This window comes from Falco biarmicus, chromosome 6 (assembly GCF_023638135.1).
Source record: "Falco biarmicus isolate bFalBia1 chromosome 6, bFalBia1.pri, whole genome shotgun sequence".
In the NCBI taxonomy this organism is placed as follows: Eukaryota; Metazoa; Chordata; class Aves; order Falconiformes; family Falconidae; genus Falco; species Falco biarmicus.
The window spans coordinates 67,840,304-67,861,035 of NC_079293.1; the positions used below are offsets into that span (position 1 = coordinate 67,840,304).

Below are 20,732 nucleotides of genomic sequence, written 5' to 3' on the forward strand. Positions count from 1 at the left end.
GGGAGAACACTGTGGCTGGCCACAGCGGCTGGACCTTGGAGGCGTTGCTGGTTCGTAGCAGCGTGCCTGTCCCACCTCCAGAATTTCCTGACACCTGTGGCCACATAACAGGGACCTTCACTTATAAGATACTGCTCACAAGGGAACATCAGATTGCATATGCTTTGTCACAATTAGGTGTATGTCTTGTTAAATTAATTGCTAATTTCTTTGTAACTGTGGCAGGCCCAGGCCGAACGTCTCCCTACCTGAGGACTTCGGCAAAAATGAAGCCAATAGAGGAAAGTGTTGAAGACGATGTCTTTGAAGCACCATCTGCTGATAAGCTTGAGCTCCAGCGGCTGCCTTAAACAGATGTGTCCTCAGGCATTATCAGAGCTTGTACAAAGCTCAGTGCAAGGGGAAGAAGCTGTATTTGGGAGAAATCTGAAAGCTAAAACCACCTCTGTGTTTGAATTTACCGCCACACGTCAGTGGCTTCTAGATGGAAATGTCACATTTTATTGTACTTCTACATAAAATAAAACAAATAAAAACTTGGTATGGGTTGTATTTTTGTTTTCTGGACGTGGGTGGTTGCTTTATTTCTACTTTGACTTTTGCCATCGTAAATTTAGTTTTAAGTGGCTGACTAGCTTGAAATTTCTAGAGACTTATTCAGTGCAGAATATACCTAGCTTCGTTTCTGTAAGTTTCTTAGGAGCCTGTATCTTCATGTTTTTCAGTGGGAGGTTCTGAGACTCTGTTTCCAAAGCTATGTTGTTAGTTACTACCATCATTGCTGTGAGAGTCTTGTGTGAGACAGTACACACGCTCTTCTGCATCTTTTGGTAGGTACTTGCCTCTAATTCTGGCATTTCCCAGCCTCACTGACTCTACAATTGTAATAATGACATCAGTTTTAATTTTATTTAATGTTGCCTTTCCAACCTTAACTTTTTCTTCTTTAGATAACCACGTTACACTGAAGTCTGTACTTTTCCTTAGTCTTGTCTATGGAGTAATAGAGCTGTTCTGGAATAACCTTTCCACACAGCAGTACATGGAGTACAAATTACACTTGATGTAGGAAATTCAGCTCCAACCTCAAAACTGGGTGGCTGCAAGTACAGTACAACACAGGCCTATAATGGGAGGCATTGGGAATCCTTTATAAGAGGCATTTTCAGCAGTCCTGTCTGTGGTATGTGTACACGTGTAGGTGATAGCTGTACTTCTGTGCTTTGACGGTTCTTGAAATTTGTTACACAACAAATAGTATACTTTAATTAAACCTATCAGAAAATAGGTACTATTCCATTTACATAAAACTCTGCTACATACTCTCAAGCACTCAGAGGTGTCAGAGTCTGGGTTTTGCTGGTTTGTGTCATTCCATTTATTTCTAAAATTTATCCTGACAGAGCATCCTTGAATCAGCCTGCAACTGAGTTATATAAACAACTTAATCCCTCCTCAAAAACCTGTGCAGTATCAAAACATGCAGTGAAATGACTGGAAGTTTGACTGTTGTCAGCATTCTGGCTTCTATGAATTTCAATCCAGTGTTTAATATCACATCAATACTTCTTCATAGGTAGAAAATAGGAAGTCCTCTTGACAGCTGTTGCAATTCATGCACAAGTGTTAGTTGGGACGGTTTCAAAACCACTGGTTTGATAAACCAAAATTATAGGTAGGATCAGTTGCAAGTCTAGTGGGGTACAATTGGAATTCAGCAATCCAGCCTCCTGCTGAAACAGGGTCAACTTCCAAATGCATGGAAATGTTGTAATGATGGAGACAAAGTATTAACAAGTGCTGTTACAGGAAGCTGGCTGTGTGTGAGGATCATGTATCTAAAATGCTTATCTTCCTTTTGGATTAAAACACTGCCAGACTTTGTAAATAAAGCAATTCTATATATTTTTAAAGGTTTCACAAAAGCTGTTCCAAGTGGTTGATTATCAAGACGTTTAAGTAACACGATGGTGAGAGGCTCACACATCAGTGGGTAAAGGCTTCCTTGCTCCCAGCAGCAGTTTCAAGCCCTGCATAAGAAGTGAAGTTTTGAATTCCCATTCCAGAGAAAATTATTCCTGTAGATAAAACATGGCAGTCAAAAGAAGGGTGCTGATACATGAATTTTAGTGGCTAGGACTAAAAATACGCAAAAATCCCTCTCTTCCTCCTTGGGTTGCAAACAAAATCTTTTTGCGCATAGGGAGCAAGTGCATGATTGGCTCAGTGTCTCAAGGATAATGGCCACATCTCTGAGGTTGCCTCTTGGCTACTGGGAGAATAAGAGAGGAAATAGGAATTACTTATAAGGAGATACAGGGACCCATGTCCTTGTCCTGATGTAATCTTCCCAAACTTCTGCCTGTTTTCAAACTCCTTTAAAAAGGATAACCAAGGTGGTGGAACAGAGCTCATACAGCTTAGCAACAACCAGAAAACCCAGAGAGACTGAAGTAAAAATGATCGTTTCCTTCCTTCTTCCCTCCAGCAGAATAATTTCTTGTGTATTATTATCAAGTCAAGCAACATTCAATGCCTGGAGAGACTGCATCTCCTGAAAAGTGTTTGTCTTAAAAACAAGGGAAGCCTTGCAGGAGCAGAACTCTGCGTACCAGTTGTGTATCCTAACCTTGAGACCTCTTGTCTGCTGTCTGGGAACAAGAACCAAGTCATCTTTATGCCTGCAAAGCATCACACATGCTAAGGTTACTACAGCCATAACACTGCAATTAGCGATAAATACCTGTGTTAGTCTGCTGGAAGCAATACGTTTTATTACCTAAAAATATGTAACTGGGAATTCTAAAATTCCTGATGCACAGGTTAAATTAATAGCAAATAAGTTTACATGATAAACAACTTGCAAAGTCTACCTCTGTCCCTGTTGTTTCAAATAGAGTTGTCACTGAGGCAACAGAAGCTAAACTGTAGACTGCTTTTCTGTATGGAATGAGACACCCGTTTCCATTGCTGATGCAGAAGGTAAGGAAAAGCATCCTGTAATAATTCAGGTTTAAAGGAGGAGTGTTCGTGTGCATGGGTAAAGGATATGCTGTAAACCTATTGTTAGCTCATTTCCAGGTGTGATTAGTAATTCAAACATAAAACAACATATATTTTTAAATCATAACATCATGTTCTGTTGGTCATAGCTGTAACTACACAGCAGATGTGAATTATACTAGCAAATAGTTCTTTTTACTAACCAGAATGCCTGTGGGGGAGAGAAAAGGAAGATACTTGATCAAAATGTATTCTTTTATGATTTTTTAACAAATTCTGTGATTTCAGTGCATTTATATAAAATGCAGTAAAATGCATACTGAGTACCATGTTTGTCAGGGAATGGAACCAAAAGGTGTCAGTTAGCTCTACCAAGAACTGTCTTAGAGATTGATTTCAGGTTCTGTCCTGCTCTCACAGCAAAGCACTGCTTGTCTCGCTCATAAATCGTGTGGAAGGTACTTCATGTGGATCTGACCTAGCATCTCTTCAGCTGTAACTTGCACAGGAGCTTGTGTACTCCTATCCCAGGAGGTAACTCTGCTTTGAAGAAGTTGTCCAAAGCTTGAAAAAATTAATTTAGAGATGATTCAGGAAATCAGCTGTAGCCCAGCTCTCAGGAAGTCAGGTATGTAAAAAACGTTCCAGCTGCAGACTTGGTGAACCTCCAGACGTTGATTAACGTACAGAAAGGTGCTAGTCACTGCCCACATCACATTCCTGCAGGCTGAAAACCAGCTCTCAGGTTCTAGTCCATGATGAATATTTGCAGTAAATAAGAAGCTTAGAAAAGGTCGATTCAATGACCAAAACTTTCAGTAATATGAATGTAGTTTAGATAGCCCATATTTTTAAATGGTCATCTTATAAACAAGCCCAATGTATTTAAATTAAAAAAATATATACTGTGTTGACCTGTGTCAAATACTGTGTATGCAAATACCAAATGCTTTATTTTTTTCCTATACTATTTCCCTTTAAGGAGTAAATGCAGCTGAATTATAATCTCCTTATGGAAAATAGGTTACTTTATTTGATATATGCATTAGAAAGCAAAACAAAGATTGAACAACAGAGGTGCTTCAGCAAAAAAAAATGAGAGTAGCAAAGCAGTAGATAATGTAGCAAAAGAGTAGATAAAAGGCAAGGGCTTGGTTCTTCAGTATATTTTTGTCATCTAGGTAGATCCTATTGCAAAAGCAGAGACTCAGAAAGTATCTTCATGTGGAAGGCAGCAGTGCATGGTGCACGATAAGCTGTCACAGATCCATTCATAAATCATTTAGATGGAGTTTGAGGAAGTGAAATTGTAGTGACACATTTTAACCCTATTACTGGAATTACAGTAACAGCTACTTTAATTATGGTTTTAGAAATGTGTTCATAGGAAATGCCTTGAAGTAAAATGTTGTTTTTCCGTTTCTGGTGCCATGTTGGTCACAGCTGCTTCTGATTAAAGGGGAATGGGTTCTCAGTACTTAAGGGATTAATAAGAGAAGGAAAACCATCTTAACTAATTAGCCCTGACATTTAAACTTCCTGACAGCATTATGATGATAATATGAGAGTCATCAGAGAGTGCAGAGAGGTAACATGAAAGCAAAGGTTGCAGGATTGCTCGGTGTCGATTGCAATACAGGCTCTGTATCCTTTTCAACAAGGACAGCGCTGCAGAGTGGCTCAGCAATGTGGCAAAAGTTGATGGGCTCGTGTTGGGACATTTAAGAGAACAAGCTGCTTTTCAGTTGATAAAGTCACTATCACTACAGGTAGAAAAAGTATTTTTGGTGAGCTTAAATACTAGCTGAGGTTTAATTCACAAGAATATCTACTTAGCACTTAATGAACACAAAATGTCATAAATCTAAGTGAGTTGCAGCCATGCCATGCCTATGTGTTTGCTAAATACCTCTAGAAGCGTGAGAACTTTCTTTTCTAGAAACCTCTTCAAGATGCCTAAACCAGAGCTTGAGTAGAAATTAGGGCTTTGCACAGGGATGGATGCAAGTTGTGTTACAATCTCAAGGCACCTACTGTAGCTATCGGATACTTCACACGAATGCTGTCCAGCCACTGCAATTTACTGTACTTGAATTCCTCCTTAACTTTCTCCTGGGAGATTAATATCAGTTACAGCCACATCCTGACTTCCTGCGCAAAGTGCTTTTGGGATAACAATTCCCCGTTATCCTTTGTAGCAAAGAACAGATCAAAAGCAATGCCTCTTGACACGCGTCCACTTGTATGCTATTCCGTCAATACTGTTGTGGTCACTTCTGCTCAGTGCTCGATTCTGTTCCAGAAAACTAAGGGATTTAATAGTAGTGCAGACATTGTCTGCTAAAATACCGTAAAGAAATAGGAATTTTCTAAGCCTTTAAATACTGAAGAAATCATGTTCTCCTTCAATTTTTAAAAAATAATTTCCCTGATTATACCACCCTCTGAAATTTTACACTGTGCTTTTTTTATTGTTCAATGCACTTGGGCTTCTTTCCAAATGACGTAAAACACACAGCAGCAGGCAAAATGGCTCATGGTGAAGGGGCGAAGCGAAACTCATAGTATATAAAATGCTGTAACAATGAAAACATGTTTCTGTTCTTATTCCATTCACATGGGGGTGACTTGAAATGACATGTTTGTCTAGATAGAAGTAAAATAAATCCTAGGCAGCTGTCTGCACTTGCTCAGACTGGGAAGGTTCAGAAGCCATAGAGGTTCATGTAAATGGCAAAAGGGTGAGAATCAACCCAAATCAAAGTGTTGCTAAACACAAACCAATCTTCCTTTTTTTTTTTTTTTTTTTTTTTTTTTTTCTTCCCACTTTACTAACTTGGGCTTGCTACACAAGCAAGTCACTAAAGTTTAAGAACATGGGTTTCTCTTTCGAGGAGACGCTCAGGTGTCAACCTGATGTGCTTGCTGGGGGCTCAGACTTGTGGAGAGTCTGCCAAGGCAGGTGGGTCCTGTGTCTCTCATACGGAGGAGCCCAGACCTGGGCACAGCACTCCAGGGGTGGCCTCACCGGTACTGAATGAAGGGGAAAGCTCACCTCTGTCGGCCTGCTGGCAACAGGTTCTTGAGGGCAGGGAGAAAGCAAATGCCAGTCCCATCTACAAGAAGCACAAGAAGGAGGACTGGGGGAACTCCAGGCTCATCAGCCTAATCTTAAATCCTGGGAAAGGGATGGAGTGAGTGATCCTGGAAACAATTTCCAAACATTAAGGACAAGAATGTGATTGGGAGTGATCAATGTGAGTTTATGAAAAGGAAATCTTCATGACCAACCTCATGGCCTACAGCAGACTGGCTTGGTGGATCAGGGGAGAGCAGTGGATGCTGTTTATCTTGATGTTAGCAAGACTGTACCCTATCTGCCGTAACATCATCACAAACAGATGAAATATGGGCTGCATAAGTGGACAGTGGTGGACTGAAAACCATCCGAACTATCAGGCTCAGAAGGGCTGTGATGGTGGCCAGTCACTAGTGGAGTCCTCCTATTTAACATCTTCATTAATGACCTGGATGATGGAACAGTGTGCACCCTCAGCAACCCTTCAGACAATACAAAATTACGAGGAGTAGCTGATAAACCAGATGGTTGTACTACTGTTCAGAAAGACCTGCACAGGCTAGAGAAATGGGGGGACAGGGATCTCCTAAGTTCCACAAAGGGAAGTAAGTGCAAAGGGCCTGCACCTGAGGAGGAACAACCCCATGCACCAGCACATGTTGTGAGCCAGCAAGCTGGAAAGCAGCTTTGCAGCAAAGAACCTAGTGGTTCTGATGGACACCAAGCTGAACATCAGCCAGCAATATGTCCTTGCAGCAAAGATGGGCAACAGTATGCTGGGCTGCTTTAAAATGACCATTGCCAGCAGGTCAAGGTGGGGGTAATCCTTCCCTTCTGCTTAGCACCAGTGAGACACATCTGGAGTGCTAGGTTCCCCAGTACAACAGAGACATGGACATATCAGACCAAGTCAAGGGAAGTGCCACAAAGATGATGGACTGGAGCATCTCTCTTACAAGGAGAGGCTGAGAGCTGGAACTCTTCAGCCTGGAGAAGAAAAGACTCGGGAGGATCTTATCAATATGTATAAATACCTGATTGGAGGTAATATTGAAGATGGAGTCAGGGTCTTTTCAGTGCTTTTTTCATTGTTTTCCCTGTAATCTCATTCCTTTCCTGATTTTCACCTATTTTCACTATTTAGCCAGACCTTTTCTGTACTCCTTTTCCAGCCTGGTTTCATAAGTAATACTTTTATGAAAGGTTTTTTCTATAGAAACTTCTCTTGGCTAAGAATTTCCAGGGTTTGGTCACTCATGTCTGCAGATACTTACTTCGGCATTCAAGGAACACTTTATGAAGACTACTGCTTGCTGAAAGCTGACTTTGAAAATAAAACACCAACCTGTGTTTATCTCTCCACCATTACCTCCTCACAATTTTTCAGAAGCTGTCACAGGACTACGAAGAGGGGCTAAGGGAGGAGGGAATCCCCTTCAAAAGGTTACAGATTTAACTTTCTAGTCAAGCCCACAGCCTGGCCCCTTAGGCTGCTTCTCCATGCAGGGTTACTCAGGAGAGCTGGCAGGTGATGCTGCTCTTGGGCTGGACTGCTGGCTTAGAAGGGGCATGTAGTACACCTGCTCCTGGCTAAACTGGATACGAAGGTGGTATTGTGCTGGTCTTTAAGGGCTTTGGGATGACTATGCAGGCATGCAGTTGCTTCTAGAGCAGCAAGACAGAAACCCTTCATACTGCTCAGAGGTAAGACTTTAAAAACATCTTTCTAAACATAAGTTAAATGTTCAACTCACAGCATTGTTGTTCTGTTGCCATTTTCCCATCACAACTGCACCACGATTTCCCTCCCCTGGAGGGCACACAACCATTAGCCTATGCCAAAGCACAGCCAGGACCAAGCTGTGAGTTGGGCTGGAGGAAACTGGGTTTTTATCTCAACACGGGGATTGCACTGGGACCAGCAGCAGTGGGGAAACCCAGGTGGAGGTGGCTGATTCATTTGACTGGGTGTGTGGGGAGAAGCTGACACAGCAGGAGCAAATCAGCACATGGGTGTGGTAGAGGTGATCTCTGTCTTCTCAGAGCTGAGCTAGATCCTTCTCCGTGCTTGGGACGACCCCCTGAAGATGCACTTGTGGGGTGTGCTCGGACTGCTGCGGCGGCATTGTGTGTCTGTGGTGGCTGTCACCTGCGGGCTGGGGAGCGGTAAGTGATCCTGAGCACAGGGCAAACAGCCTGCATAGTCCCTGCAGCTTATACCTCTGCAGGGGTCTGTTCTCCTGAGAAATCAGGCCAGATATAGTCCTGTGTTCCAGCTGGTATTTCATCTTTGCAAGTGTAAGGAGGAATTGCAATGATACGGTTTTGTCTAAAATCAAAAGATGCTTTGTGGTGAGGATGTGAAATCTGAGTTGCTCTTCTGCAAGCCCTATAGAGGGATGAAGCTCACACAAGCATTGTGGGGCTTGTCTGGCTACCTGCCTCTTTCCTGCTCCCTTCCCTCTTTCCTTCTTTGAACCAAATCTGGCAGTAGGGACAGTTACTGAAGGAAACTTTATGATGCTCTTTTGTAGACTTTTATATACTCACCACTAAACTGTATAATTAGCAACAGCAAAAAAATCTTGCATTGAAAGAAGTTATCGTTATCTTTGGAGCATCAACTGCCCTAACAGATTACTGCTTCTTTTGACTTAGAGTGTATTGAAGAGAAAATGTTTTTTACATGCACAGGGTGTGTAGTAAAATGCATTACAGAATGTGAAAGTTTAAAAACATATCCTTACTTAAATGTCAAAGGCAAAGTATCATTACTTAAACAGAAAAAAGTGGAGTTTGTTAAAAAGTTGGAGGGGTCCCCCCAGAAAGCCTCTCCTGGTATGTCAGACATCCTTTAATTGCATAAACCTAGTACTATGAACCCCTTTTTTTGAGTAGGGCAGGAGAAGTCAAAGACCAGGAAAAAGCATTTTTAGTGCGTGATTCCTGAAGAACTCGGGACTCTTCTCTAAACTCTGCAGTGAATGTCTGTTCCCTCTGCTACCTTGTCCTAGAAATGGGGGGTGGGGGATAAGGTGTCTGAGCCTTTGCAGGTGAAAAGGCAACAGACAAATGAAGACCCCTAAATAACCTTTTAAATCTGTAACAAGATGAGTGGGGTTTATTTTTACGTTATGTTTTAGTGGGCTGAGAACCCTGGTTTTCTTCACAAAACAGATGGCAGTTTGGGTTCAGCATGTTTTAGTTTCTGTCCTAAATGGCACATGAATAGCTAGGTGGTATGTATCCATGGGATATTACCATGGAATTTTTCTGTTAATTCATTTAAATCACTGGTTTGGAGCTAATTACAGTTTGTCTACAAGTTGCTTATATTACGTTCAGCTCAAACCAGTTTATTTTTACATTGGCTGTCTTGTCAGATGGAGACTGCTAAATTTTAAATCTTATCTCCACTCATCATAAGCATCTCGGAAGACTGATTGCTTTCTGAATGTTACCTTACCAGTAGAAGCCGTAAAGAGGACTGAACTGGTAACTCTCCTCTGCTGCAGGTGTCTTGTCAGGGTCAGGGCAGGTGGAGCTGGGAGGGCAGTGTTATGGCCAAGCCTGTTCCTAAACTGCTTCTGGACTGTACTCAGCCAGCACAAGTGTTTCGTCCAGTGCAGCCTGACAGCGTGACCGCAGCTACGCTCTGATTGACTGTCAGATGCTGTAACAAACAAGGTACGTGCTGTTTTGCTCAGCAGAGGAGAAATGTAAAAATTGCTGTGTTGGAAGACAAGAATGCAAACAGCAGCCTCTACTGGGGAGAAACCTCCCGTGTTTTAGGTAAATACCATTGATAGTGGGGAGGCCAAAACAACTCAGTTAATTGGAAAGATACTGATTTGGCAAAGAATGTGGAGGTGTACGCAACCTTCAGGCTTGGTGATGAGCCAGAGATGAGCTTAGAGTATGTCTTATGGTGTCCAAAGTAAGTGATGGAGGCAACATCTCTATAGTCTGGGGGGAATAAGTATAGTTATGATCATAAACTTTTTGGGGAAACTACTAAAATGAATAGATTTGTTTTGATAATTGGTAGATTTGTAAGCTGCCCCTGCACAACTTCATCAGGTAGCTGTTCTTATTAAAGCAGCACATAGCTACAACAGTGTACCACAGGCAACAGTGCAACTTCAATCTTACATCTCTCGTCCCAATCCCTGTCTTTCTCTTAGAGACGCTTTCTCCACCTCTCTGAGTTAGATGCAGTAGGTTCTACTGAAGAAAGACAAGGAAAAAATCAATTGTGCAGAGTAACTTAATCATGTCATGGAAAGAATGATTGCTAAGCTGTTTGTGTCTTGAAGCAGTTGATCTGAGTTCTGCTCTTGTCCAGCATCATATTTATCATGCTATACAATGCATTTAGAAGTACTAAAAAGTGCTGACTGCTGGAAGTAATGGAAATTCCCAACAGAGGCAATCTGAATAGAGGAGATGATATATGCAAACAGTATGGGAAATATTTTAATGGCTTCTGGAGTGGGGAAAAGATATTTTTTTTTCTTTTCCAGAGGGAAATGTTTCTGGAGAACTTCCACTGTCATCTGGTCCTTTCCAGCACTAAACTAAAGTTCAGCTTGGAAAATCAAACTCTTATGTGCTTTCTTACACTCTTTGTTTTCCTTACCAGCTCTGCTGACTGAATACTATGTATGTTAACTTTAATGCATTACTATCCAAGCCCAGCTCTGGCTTGTACTGTGAAGAGAAAAAGATAACATCTACTGAGCTGTTATTAAAGGAATTTTTGGCATTTGCAGTATGGCTCTTACAGAGTGAGTGTTGCCATCATGGCCAGGTAAATGGGATGTTTCTCATCAAAGCCTGCCTTGTTACGATTTTGGTACGTTGTGCAGCACAGCAGGGGAGCAGCAGATTATTTTTGGCAGCTAATTCTGTGGCAGTCCTAAGGTATTCAGGATCCCAGCTAGTTACTCTGCCTCTTCCCCAGCAGCCCCTATCCCTTCAGAATGGGGCAGGGAGAGGAAAGATGAAGCTGCTTTTTCTGGGCTTGTCTGTCCCAACCTGGGAAATCTCCGCCTCGTGAAGTCAGATAGGTCGGTATTCAGTATTTGCCTGCTGCTCACCTGTTTGAAACTACTGCAAAAGGAAACTGCGCTCAGTGGGGTTTTTTCCCCCTCTCCTTTGGACTTGGAGAACAACTGTATGTTCGTCCCTTTGAGCCAGCCTTTCCTGTAAAAGGAAACTGCTAAAAAAGAGATAACATCTGCTTCTTTCAGCCTACCCTCATAGCTGGCTTTTTTTGCATTTATTGCTTGTACCGGAAGCTGTCACCTTATGGTGTAGTACCTTCAGCTAGAAAAGTTGCTCCAGCTGGGTCCTTGACACATGCCAGAACAGAGTGAATTCCCTCGGATATTTGCTTATGTGGTATTTCAATGTGTAACTTCTCAAAAAACCAGACTTCTTTCAGTAACAGTTATATGTTGTTGATACACGTTTGGTAGCTGGCCCATTGCAGTTTTCCTTTTTTTTTTTTTTTTTTTTTTTTCTTCTGGGGCTACCAAATAATCTGCAGATATGCTGTGTCCTCTGGAAAGGTACTGCACACAGCTTGGCACTATTGAAATCATCCCTGCTAAATGTGTGTGTTCTTCCACTAACCCTATTGTCTAAAGTGCCTGCAGTCATCCCTTTTAGCATCATGCTGTCTGAGGACACTTTCCATCCCCCCCATTACTGCCGAGAGTGCCAAACAGAGCTGGACCCGTGGCTGGGGCTTTAGATTCCCTTTCCGAGGAGGAAGGTCACCAGTGTAACTACTGCAGGTGAGACTCAGTCCTATCAGGGCATTTTCACTGCTGAATGCAAACCCTGAGCTTCAGCTGAAGTGGAGAAGATTATCTAGGCATGGTTCAAGAAAGGAGCTATCTATGATAGTCTTGCAATATCAGTAATTATATGAAAACACGAGGGAAAACCAGCAATTTTCCTCTTTCATCTATTGCTGATTTCCAGCAAAGATAGGGCTGAGAGCACTGCAGAAAGAAGAGAAAAATAATAGTTGGCATGTAGGTAAACTGCGGGAGAAAAAAATAAGACCTTGTCCTGCAGGGCCATGAGCTACAACCCTGCAGTGCCCCAGCAAGCGCAGGGCTGAGAGCAGTGGCCGGGCACTTGCTCTGGCACCAGAGTACCGCAGTGTCAGCAGGGACAGCTGGCATCCTGCAAGGTGGATCAGATGAGTATCCAGAGGCACACCTCTGGAATAAGCACCTTTGCACAGGGCAGCAAACAGCTTTTATATAGAATAAATTCAACAGAGCCTCACAAAATCCTGAGTGAGGTAAGTGTGTGCCAGGGGCTGGATAGTGTGACATTTTCCTCTTGCTTTGAGCTTAAACTATGAATAAAAAATATCTCCCTCAAGCAGATGGCCTCATGTTAGGACTTCAGCCTGTTCCTGTCTGAGCAAGAATCATGTCACTGCTTTCTTTGCCTATTTAATTTTCTATTTTTTTTTAACGGGAAAAAAACCAGGACATGAATACACACGGGCATTTCTGGTGCTTCAGTCATGTATGGTTCAAAGTAGTGCTTTAGTCATGTGGCCTTGCCCGTGATGTCCAGTAACATCACCTGGAGTTTTCTTTGTTTCAGCGAATTCTGGCTCAAGCCTTACAGCTAAAGGGCAATACATTATACTCGGAAACCCACATTGCTATCTTCTTTTGGTTAAGCAGAGACACACACCCCCCACTCCCCACACCCCCCGTATCTATCTGTGTGTATGCGAGGCAGTTTTTCTGATGATCTGTGTGAGATAACTTCAAGTGGGACCTTCTAATTCCATTACCTGTGAAACGACACCTGTGAGCACAGCAAAGCTGTGTGGTGCCTGTCCTGCAGGCAGTGGTCCCAGGGATGCTCAGCAGCTTTCAGTACTACTCTGAACACCCTGCACCTCTGCAGACAGGTCCTGGGTTTCCAAAACTAAAATCAGCAGGTGTGAAAACTGGTGCTTGGGAATAGCAAGGGTGGTGGCAGTAGAAGCAAGGACACCAAGGGAAAATTAGTTGCTACCAGCAGTTGGACTAGCTCTGTGAAGCCTAGGCTTACGGCTGCCACTTGAGCGCCCTCACTGCTGGCAGAGGGAAAGCAGAGGGAAAGCAGAGCATGTCCTGCCCGCATTGTGGTGTCCCGGGGGACAGCCATTGCCTTGAGGAAGGGACAAGATGGGTATTCAAAGAGCAAAGGTGGCTTAACAGTTTGATAAGTCTGTTCTGCTCTTGGTTTGCAGAAGCACTCCAGGTGACACTGGCCCACCAACTTGTTACCTGGAGGTGGTGATGAGCAGCCCTGATGCTGGCACTTCTCTCTGCCACAGCCCCCATCCCAGGCACCGGGAGAACCTCGCATTTCCCATAGTTTCTCATGTCACTTGAACAGCTGGGTTAACAGCTCTCAAGCTTTTGATTCCTGTGTCACTACCGTTATCTGTAGATCATTTGGTAGTGTGGTTGTGAGCGTGTCCAAACTTGTTGGCTACTGGCAAAATTTTGTTATACTTTCTGTGGCTAGTCTGGTTTTCATGGTTCTTCACAGTGGGTATCCAAACCTGGCGGCGGTGACTCAATGCAGGAATAATAAAACACGTTCTTGTTGGCTGTCTGGGCGTAATCTAGGGATTTGGCTTCTGGTGCAGTTACTACTACATATAAATTCAAGACCAAGTATTTTTATAATTGTTAAAGTTACTTGTTTCAGGAAATCCTTTCTGTGTAAAAGACTTTAAGAAAACCACCGTGTATCGTGAGATGTTAAAGGAACTGTTAGACATGGGTACACACATGTCAAACACTAGCTCTAATATGAAATGTATAGGTAGGATCTTTTCCCAGACCTTAGAGGAAAAGTAAAATTGCCCCATGACCATTAATAACAACAGCAGCAAAATTATGCATTGAATTAAAAGTAGTTAAACACACAGAGGAGGCAGATGAGTAGATCTGAAAATTTGCAAGGCAAGTACCTTGCTAATTACCTGGAGGAATAAGGCAGTGCCCTGTGGGGTACATTGGTACGTTCACTGTCTTCCCGAGGCTCTGAACAAACCAAGCAATGTCCAGAGAGTGAAGCGCAGGAGCAGTGATTTCCAAGCCCCTGGTCTCCTTGCCGTGCCACTGCTGGTGCAGTTCACCAAGCCTGCTTTCTCAGAAGGGATAGGCACTTTCTGGAAGCTGCACTTAAGACATTTCAATCCTTTTCAGGGAAGCAGAGGCTTGTCCTCCATGCTGACCTGTGACCTGGCTGCTGGGGCCTTGCTGGGAGCCAGTGAATAGCAGACAGGGATGAGATGGAGTAATTAAGATGGGTGAATGGGGAAAATAAAGATGGACCTCTTTCTTCCTTTTATCTCAAACAGAGAAGCTAATTTAGGGAACCTTTCTGACAAAAGCTCACAGTGACCCAAATCCTTCCCCCTTTGACTCAGTCGGGACAAAACCAGGCTCAGAAGCCCCTGGAAGAGGTTAGACGGACACTTGAGAGGCGCCGGGTGACGAGCGTGGCTGGGTCCCGGCAGTGCCGGCACGGGCCTGGGAAGCTCTGGTGCGGGCTCTGGGTGATGCCAGGAGCCCTGTGGCCCTCGGGACCTGCCAGCGTCTCTCTGCAGCTGAGGGAAACTAATTGAAAGAGACTCTTGACCTTCTTTATTCTCCCAGCAGCCCTTTCTTCTTGTATGCTGTCGCTTTGCTTTCTGTCTTACGCTTTGTGGATGATTTTATTTTGAGTGAGTATAGCATATGCCTGTGTGACTCACAGGGGTGACAAGGTTTCTCTGGTAACTGCTTGTGGCTCTTAGCTGCAAGCTAATAAATACTTGGTGTTACTTAGGGACTCGAGATCTGTGTTGATCAGTGTAGTTTTTTCCATTACCTTCCCTGTTCCTGATGTGTGTCTCTGTCTACCTGTAGCTCCTTGTACCTGTGTATCCATGTAGAAAGAGGCAGGTAGGCTTTTTCCTCTGGAAAATTTCACCTGGAAATCAGTTCTAATCCCTGCTCTGTGGAAAGCACTGTCATGCGGCTGATTTGAGGAACTTCTGTGTTTGTAGAGAAAAATACGTGTCTAAGGCTCAGAAAGAGATCACCCTATTGTTATTTCCAGCCCCAAAAATTTAGCTCTTGCCAAAGTGCTCAGAAAATGTTCATCTTGCAGACAAATTGGGAAGAACCCTAGGCCCAGCTTTGCTACTTTGTCAAGCTGAACAGCAGGAAATGATGAGTGGACAAAATATGGAAAGTTTTATGTCATTACCTGTAGAGATGCTGCTGTCTGGTCTACCAGCTGCAGGTGGGAGCTGAAATTTCAGCTCCTTCCTTGCTGCTTTTTGGGATCTGTAGGAGGGTCTGTGGATCAGTGGAGGTTTCTAGGAATGGGTTTTTACCTTCCTGTTTGCAATGTTGTGGCCTTTATCCAGCTGGAATAGTGGTGAGCTCTGATGCAGAGCGCAGCATCCAGAGGAGGGGTGTTCTGGAGAGGTGGCTGTAGTACTGGCTCAAGGTGAAATATTCTTGGCCTCTCTTGACTGTGGGCAGTGTGGTGGGTTGATCCTGGCTGGATGCCACATGCCCACCAAAGCTGCTCTATCACTCCCCTTCTCAGCTGGTCAAGGGAGAGAAAATAAAACAAAAGGCTCATGGGTCAAGATAAGGACGGGGAGAGATCACTCACTGATGACTCTCATGGGCAACACAGACTTGACTTGGAGAAATAAGTTTATTAGCAATCAAATCAGAGTAGGATAATGAGAAATAAACCCAAATCTTAAAAAAGGAGCTTGCCCCCCACCCCTCCCTTCCTCCTGGGCTTAACATAATTCCTGATTTCTCTACCTCCTCCCCACAAGTGGTGCAGGGGAAGGGGGGCTGTGGTTAGTTCATCACATGTTTCTGCTGCTCCTTCCTCCTCACAGTCTGTCCCTGCTCAGTGTGGGGTCCCTCCCACAGGAGACAGTTCTCCATGAGCTTCTCCAACATGAGTCCTTTCCATGGGCTGCAGTTCTTCATGAACCACTCCAGCGTGGGTCCCTTCCACAGGGCACAGTCCTTCAGGCACACACTGCTCCAGCGTGGGTCCCTTGCGGAGTCACAGCTCCTGCCAGCAAACCTGCTCCAGCCTGGGCTCCTCTCTCCCCACAGCTCCTGCCAGGGGCCTGCTCCAGCACAGGCTTCCTGCAGGGTCACAGCCTCCTTGGGGCATCCACCTGCTCTGGGGTCCTCCACAGGCTGCAGGTGGGTATCTGCTCCAGCGTTACCCTCCAGGGGCTGCAGGGGAATCCCTACTCCAGTGCCTGGAGCTCCTCCTCTCCCTCCTTCTTCACTGACCTCTGTGCCTGCAGAGTTGTTTCTCTCACACAGTCGCACTCCTCTCTCTGGCTGCAGTTGCTCTTGCACAGTTTTTTTTTCCCCCATCTTAAATACACCATCCCAGAGGCGCTACCACTGTCACTGCTGGGCTTGGCCTTGGCCAGTGGCAGGTCCATCTTGGAGCCAACTGGCATTGGCTCTGTCAGACATGGGGGAAGCTTCTAGCAGCTTCTCACAGAAGCCACCCCAGTAGCTCCCCCGCTACCAAAATGTTGCCATGCAAACCCAATACAGGCAAGGATGAGTTATATAAATCATTATCACACACATGATCGCTCATTTGGAAGCCACACACACTGGAGAAACTTTTGAAACAAAACCAGATGGTGCACAGAACCTACTTGCTGCTTTGATGCTAAAAGCTTGTGGGTTTTAAGCTGCTCGTCAGCTGCCTTATAGCCCTAAACAGGAATCTGACACAGCTGCTCTTACCAAAGCTGCATCTTACAGATACTCGTGTCTTTGGTGCTCTTACCACAGCCTGGATGAAGTCAGAGATGCTGATGGCTCCACTGGGCGGGGAGGGAGGGAGGCTTTCATGGGTTTAATGTTCTCATGACCATAGCAGAGCTTCACGGAGAAGAAAACACAGTCTGTTCTTTGTGCCAAGGTGGGTTAGTCTGGTCTGAGTTCAGTTACAGGTACTTTTCTCTCCTTGTAGGTAGTAATTGCACAGCTTTTCAGGGGAAAGTCTTGGCAATGTTGTTCCCTGGGTTGGGAGCCACCCTAGTTAATGGTCTGCAAACACAGCACAGAGGGGACACGCAGCAATGCATGTGCTCACGGTACAAGTGCAACGTGAAAGGTGCAAAATGAAACCTAGCCAAGGGAAGAGTTCAATGGAACAGCTATAGCACGTGCTGCATGGCAGCCGTGATGCGAAAAGCACTCGAGCACCCAAGGGAACAGTTAAACAGAATATAGGGAAGTGGAGGAAGAAACTGCATGTGGGCAAATGTGTGGTACCTAAATGTCTGCTGACAGGAGTGGTCCTCTTCGAGCTGAGCTGAGCTGGGCTGGGCTGCTAAAAGAAACAGCAGGATGTGTTCTGCTTCGTGTATGCTGTTGCCTGGCATGGGGTTGCCTGAACCACAGACCTGGCCCCAGTGAGGAAAAACATTTTTAGCCCTAAGTGCCTGTGTCTTGTCAGCACTGAGAACAGTGAGGTGACTTGTTCAATAATAACAGTGAGATTCAACCGGTAATGATGTAAAACTTCTGATGTAGTTTGTAGCTTGCTTTAACATCTGTATGCAATTTTCTTAATTGTGTGTCAAATTCTTCTTCAAATTTGTTACTCACTTCAGGATTTCTTTTCTGTTTCATCCAACAATGCAATGCTAAGAACTGCTAGCAAAAAAAAAAAAAAAAAAGGGCAACAGCTAAGCTGGTGGAAAGGAGAATAGCAGCCTTCCCCTTCCCACGTGTATTAGCCAAAACACTTGTGTCACTTGGGAAGCTCTGTCTGCCCACAGCAAAGTTCCCATAGTCTAACTGTCCTGTCCAGGGATTTCAGGAGACCAGGTGAAATGCTGCAGGGCGATGGTCTAAATACTCCTCCTAACACATGCTCTCTGTAGCATATGAGTGTGTATATCGTCACTTCCAAATATGCTGATATGGTTAATGGCCCTGTCTGGTGTTGGCTGAGAATGACTAAGCCCAACTAAAATGACTTCAGGGGAACAAGGCTCTAGCTTTTAGTATAGGGGTCGGTTCAGGGCCATCACTTCTTCCTGAGTCATTGGGAAAAGCAGCCCCAAACCCTTCTCTGGAAATGGAGCATTACTGCAATGGGTGGAAAGGGAGCTGAGCCTATTGCTGCTCCTTGAAACCCCCTCATAGGCTGTGTCTAAACTCCAGGAGCCGCCACTAATCCTATTTTTTCCCAGTTTCTTAGTTTGGAAAGGGCTAGAAAACTTTAGCTTCTTTTTTTCTTTTTTTTTTTTTTTTAAATCACCTGGTGCTGGAACCGTATGTCTTCTCCTGCAGTTCTTTTGCTTTTGCTAACACAGAAACACATCCTAGGGCTCAGGGAACACTGGGGTGGTACTGGCGCCTGCCCCCTTTACCCTCCCATGCTGCAGCTGCCAAGCAGAGGGTCTCCTCTCTGCGCAGCTTTGTGCGAGACAGCTGCTTTTCAGAAACTTTCAGGCTTGAAACTCCACAGAAGTTACGGTTCAGCAGGCTTGACTGTGACTTTTTGTCACAGCTGTCAGTGTAGGTCAAAGAGAGATGAAAGAAACAGGGGCTGGATGGAAAGGAGCTTGCTGTGCTTGGAGCCCCCGCCCTTGTGCCGCCTTGGGGGAGAAAGAGCATTTCTGCTTTCTTTCATAGGCAGCTTCCAAATTACTTCCAAATTTAACTTAAAGTTACTCCAGTAACTTTCAGCCAGTATTTCCCAAAACATCTAGTTAGTCTGATTGCCTCAAATATTTTGGATGCTCCGACTTGAGTTTGGTGTTTCATTTTATTTGGTTTGGTTTGGTTTTGGTGTGTGTGTGTGGGGTTAGCTAATTGCTTTAAAGAACTGGGGGCATGATAATTCAGCACATTTCTAAAAGGGAAAGAAGACAAAAGAACTAGTTTTCTAGAATATTGAAGACCAGAGTGTGGCAGTGCAACCACCTGCCATGTAAATCTGTGTTAATAACCCAGAATGACTGAGAAACTTGACTTGTGTGTAGTACTGTCAGTTACAGATTGACTCAGCAATGGCCAAGATGGATCCATCAATTCTTTTTCAGCTACAAACCATCTCTAGATGTTTACTCTTGAGGAAGTCAAAGGAAAGAAACTGCAGTCCAACTGGATCTGCCCCATGCCTTAGTGTGGGGGTGTGTGTGTGGTGTTCTGCCAGTTAATTATCATCTCCACTGCTGGAAATGAACACGTACTTCTGGTCCAGGCCCAGTGTTCAACTTCCACCAGTGGCCCTGTAAATGCCATATCACCATGACTAGTAGGACTGTGTTGTTTGGCTAGTGTCTGTTTTGGGTAATGCAGCCCTTGAGCCATAGTCTGCCTGACTAAAGGCAAGAGGCTGGTTTAAGAGCCAGAGCTGGATACACTATTCCAGCATCAAAGTTGAAGGACTCTGGAGGAGGAGAGTAGCAGGTTTCTCAAAAGGATGATAAAGGAGGAGGCAACTTGTCTATAATTAATAACAACAACAAAAAAGGCTTTTGCATTTTCTTACTGGTGCACAAAGGGACTTTTTACTCTAGTGGACAAAGAGCTGGAAGCCGGGGCCAGAGGAAGTGGAAATGAGGCACTACTTGTTAGCAGCAGGTGATTAAAGCAAGCTGTCACAGAGCGGAGCATCTCTTTTTTCTCAAGAGCATTCAGGCCTGATCTGAAGCCCAAGTGGAAAATATGCTTTAAAGTAGCCAAGCAAACCAGGCTCCAGTTAAAGCTGAGTGCTAAAATTCAATACAACAGTAACTGCCCTCAATGCAACAGCCTGTGTCATGCAGCAGGTCAAACTAGATAAACGACTGATACTTTCTGGCCTTGAATTTTGGATTATTTGTAAAATTATTTGGTTGTGAGCATCTAAAGCTAGATGGATACCTAAGCTCAGTACTCATTACTCTCTCTGCCTAGTCCACCTCCTGGCTGGTAACGTGGGAGTAATGATGGCAGTTCATCTGCACTGGTTTAGGAACTGTTTGGCTGATCCAACCCTGAATATCTAGGCTGTGCTGTACTGCAAGTAGCGCCCAGGGCCAAATATTGAATGGCCAGGAAACAAAGATCGACCAGCTGCATGTTAACTGAGCATCAGCAGCCTGAAAAACGTGCCTGGGGCCCGATGGTAACTCCTCTGCAATCATGCAGTGGACAGCACTTGCAAAAAAAATAGATGGGTGCAGAATCACCCGCTCTTGAGAGGACTGGTTGTCCCGGAGGTCAACAGCATTGCAGGCACCAGATGCCGCTGGGCACAGCAGAGTGCTTTGCTGAAAAAGGTCTTTAAATTAATTAATCAGGCCATCACCTAAATGATACTAATAAACAGGAAGAGGACATCCACAGAACGAACTCCGTCCTCTCCACCACAGTTTCTTCCTGTGCAGTTAGCACAGGAAAGGAGATTAAGTATGAACTTTCAAGTTCATGAAATCATTTGCATCTGGGATATTTTTATTCACAGGGAAAAGATGACTGGTGTGGAGGGAAGGAGACAGGTATGGAGCCTTTTATGAATTAAGAATAATTTTGCAATTACAGGCTTGTGTAAACAG

The 20,732-nt window shown here is 44.3% G+C and overlaps 1 protein-coding gene across 2 annotated transcripts in view; it reads left to right on the forward strand.

Annotated features, from left to right (window-relative positions):
- Positions 1–552, forward strand: part of BVES (blood vessel epicardial substance) — a 30,748-nt gene extending 30,196 nt beyond the window's left edge. Inside the window, exon 8 of one of the 2 annotated variants that reach the window (XM_056344375.1) lies at positions 226–552. In XM_056344375.1, the coding sequence (XP_056200350.1) occupies positions 226–350 (125 nt within the window). In that variant the 3' untranslated portion in view covers positions 351–552. The remainder of the gene's footprint in view (positions 1–225) is intronic. The other variant, XM_056344376.1, reaches the window with a different exon arrangement.
- The last annotated feature ends 20,180 nt before the right edge of the window (positions 553–20,732 follow it).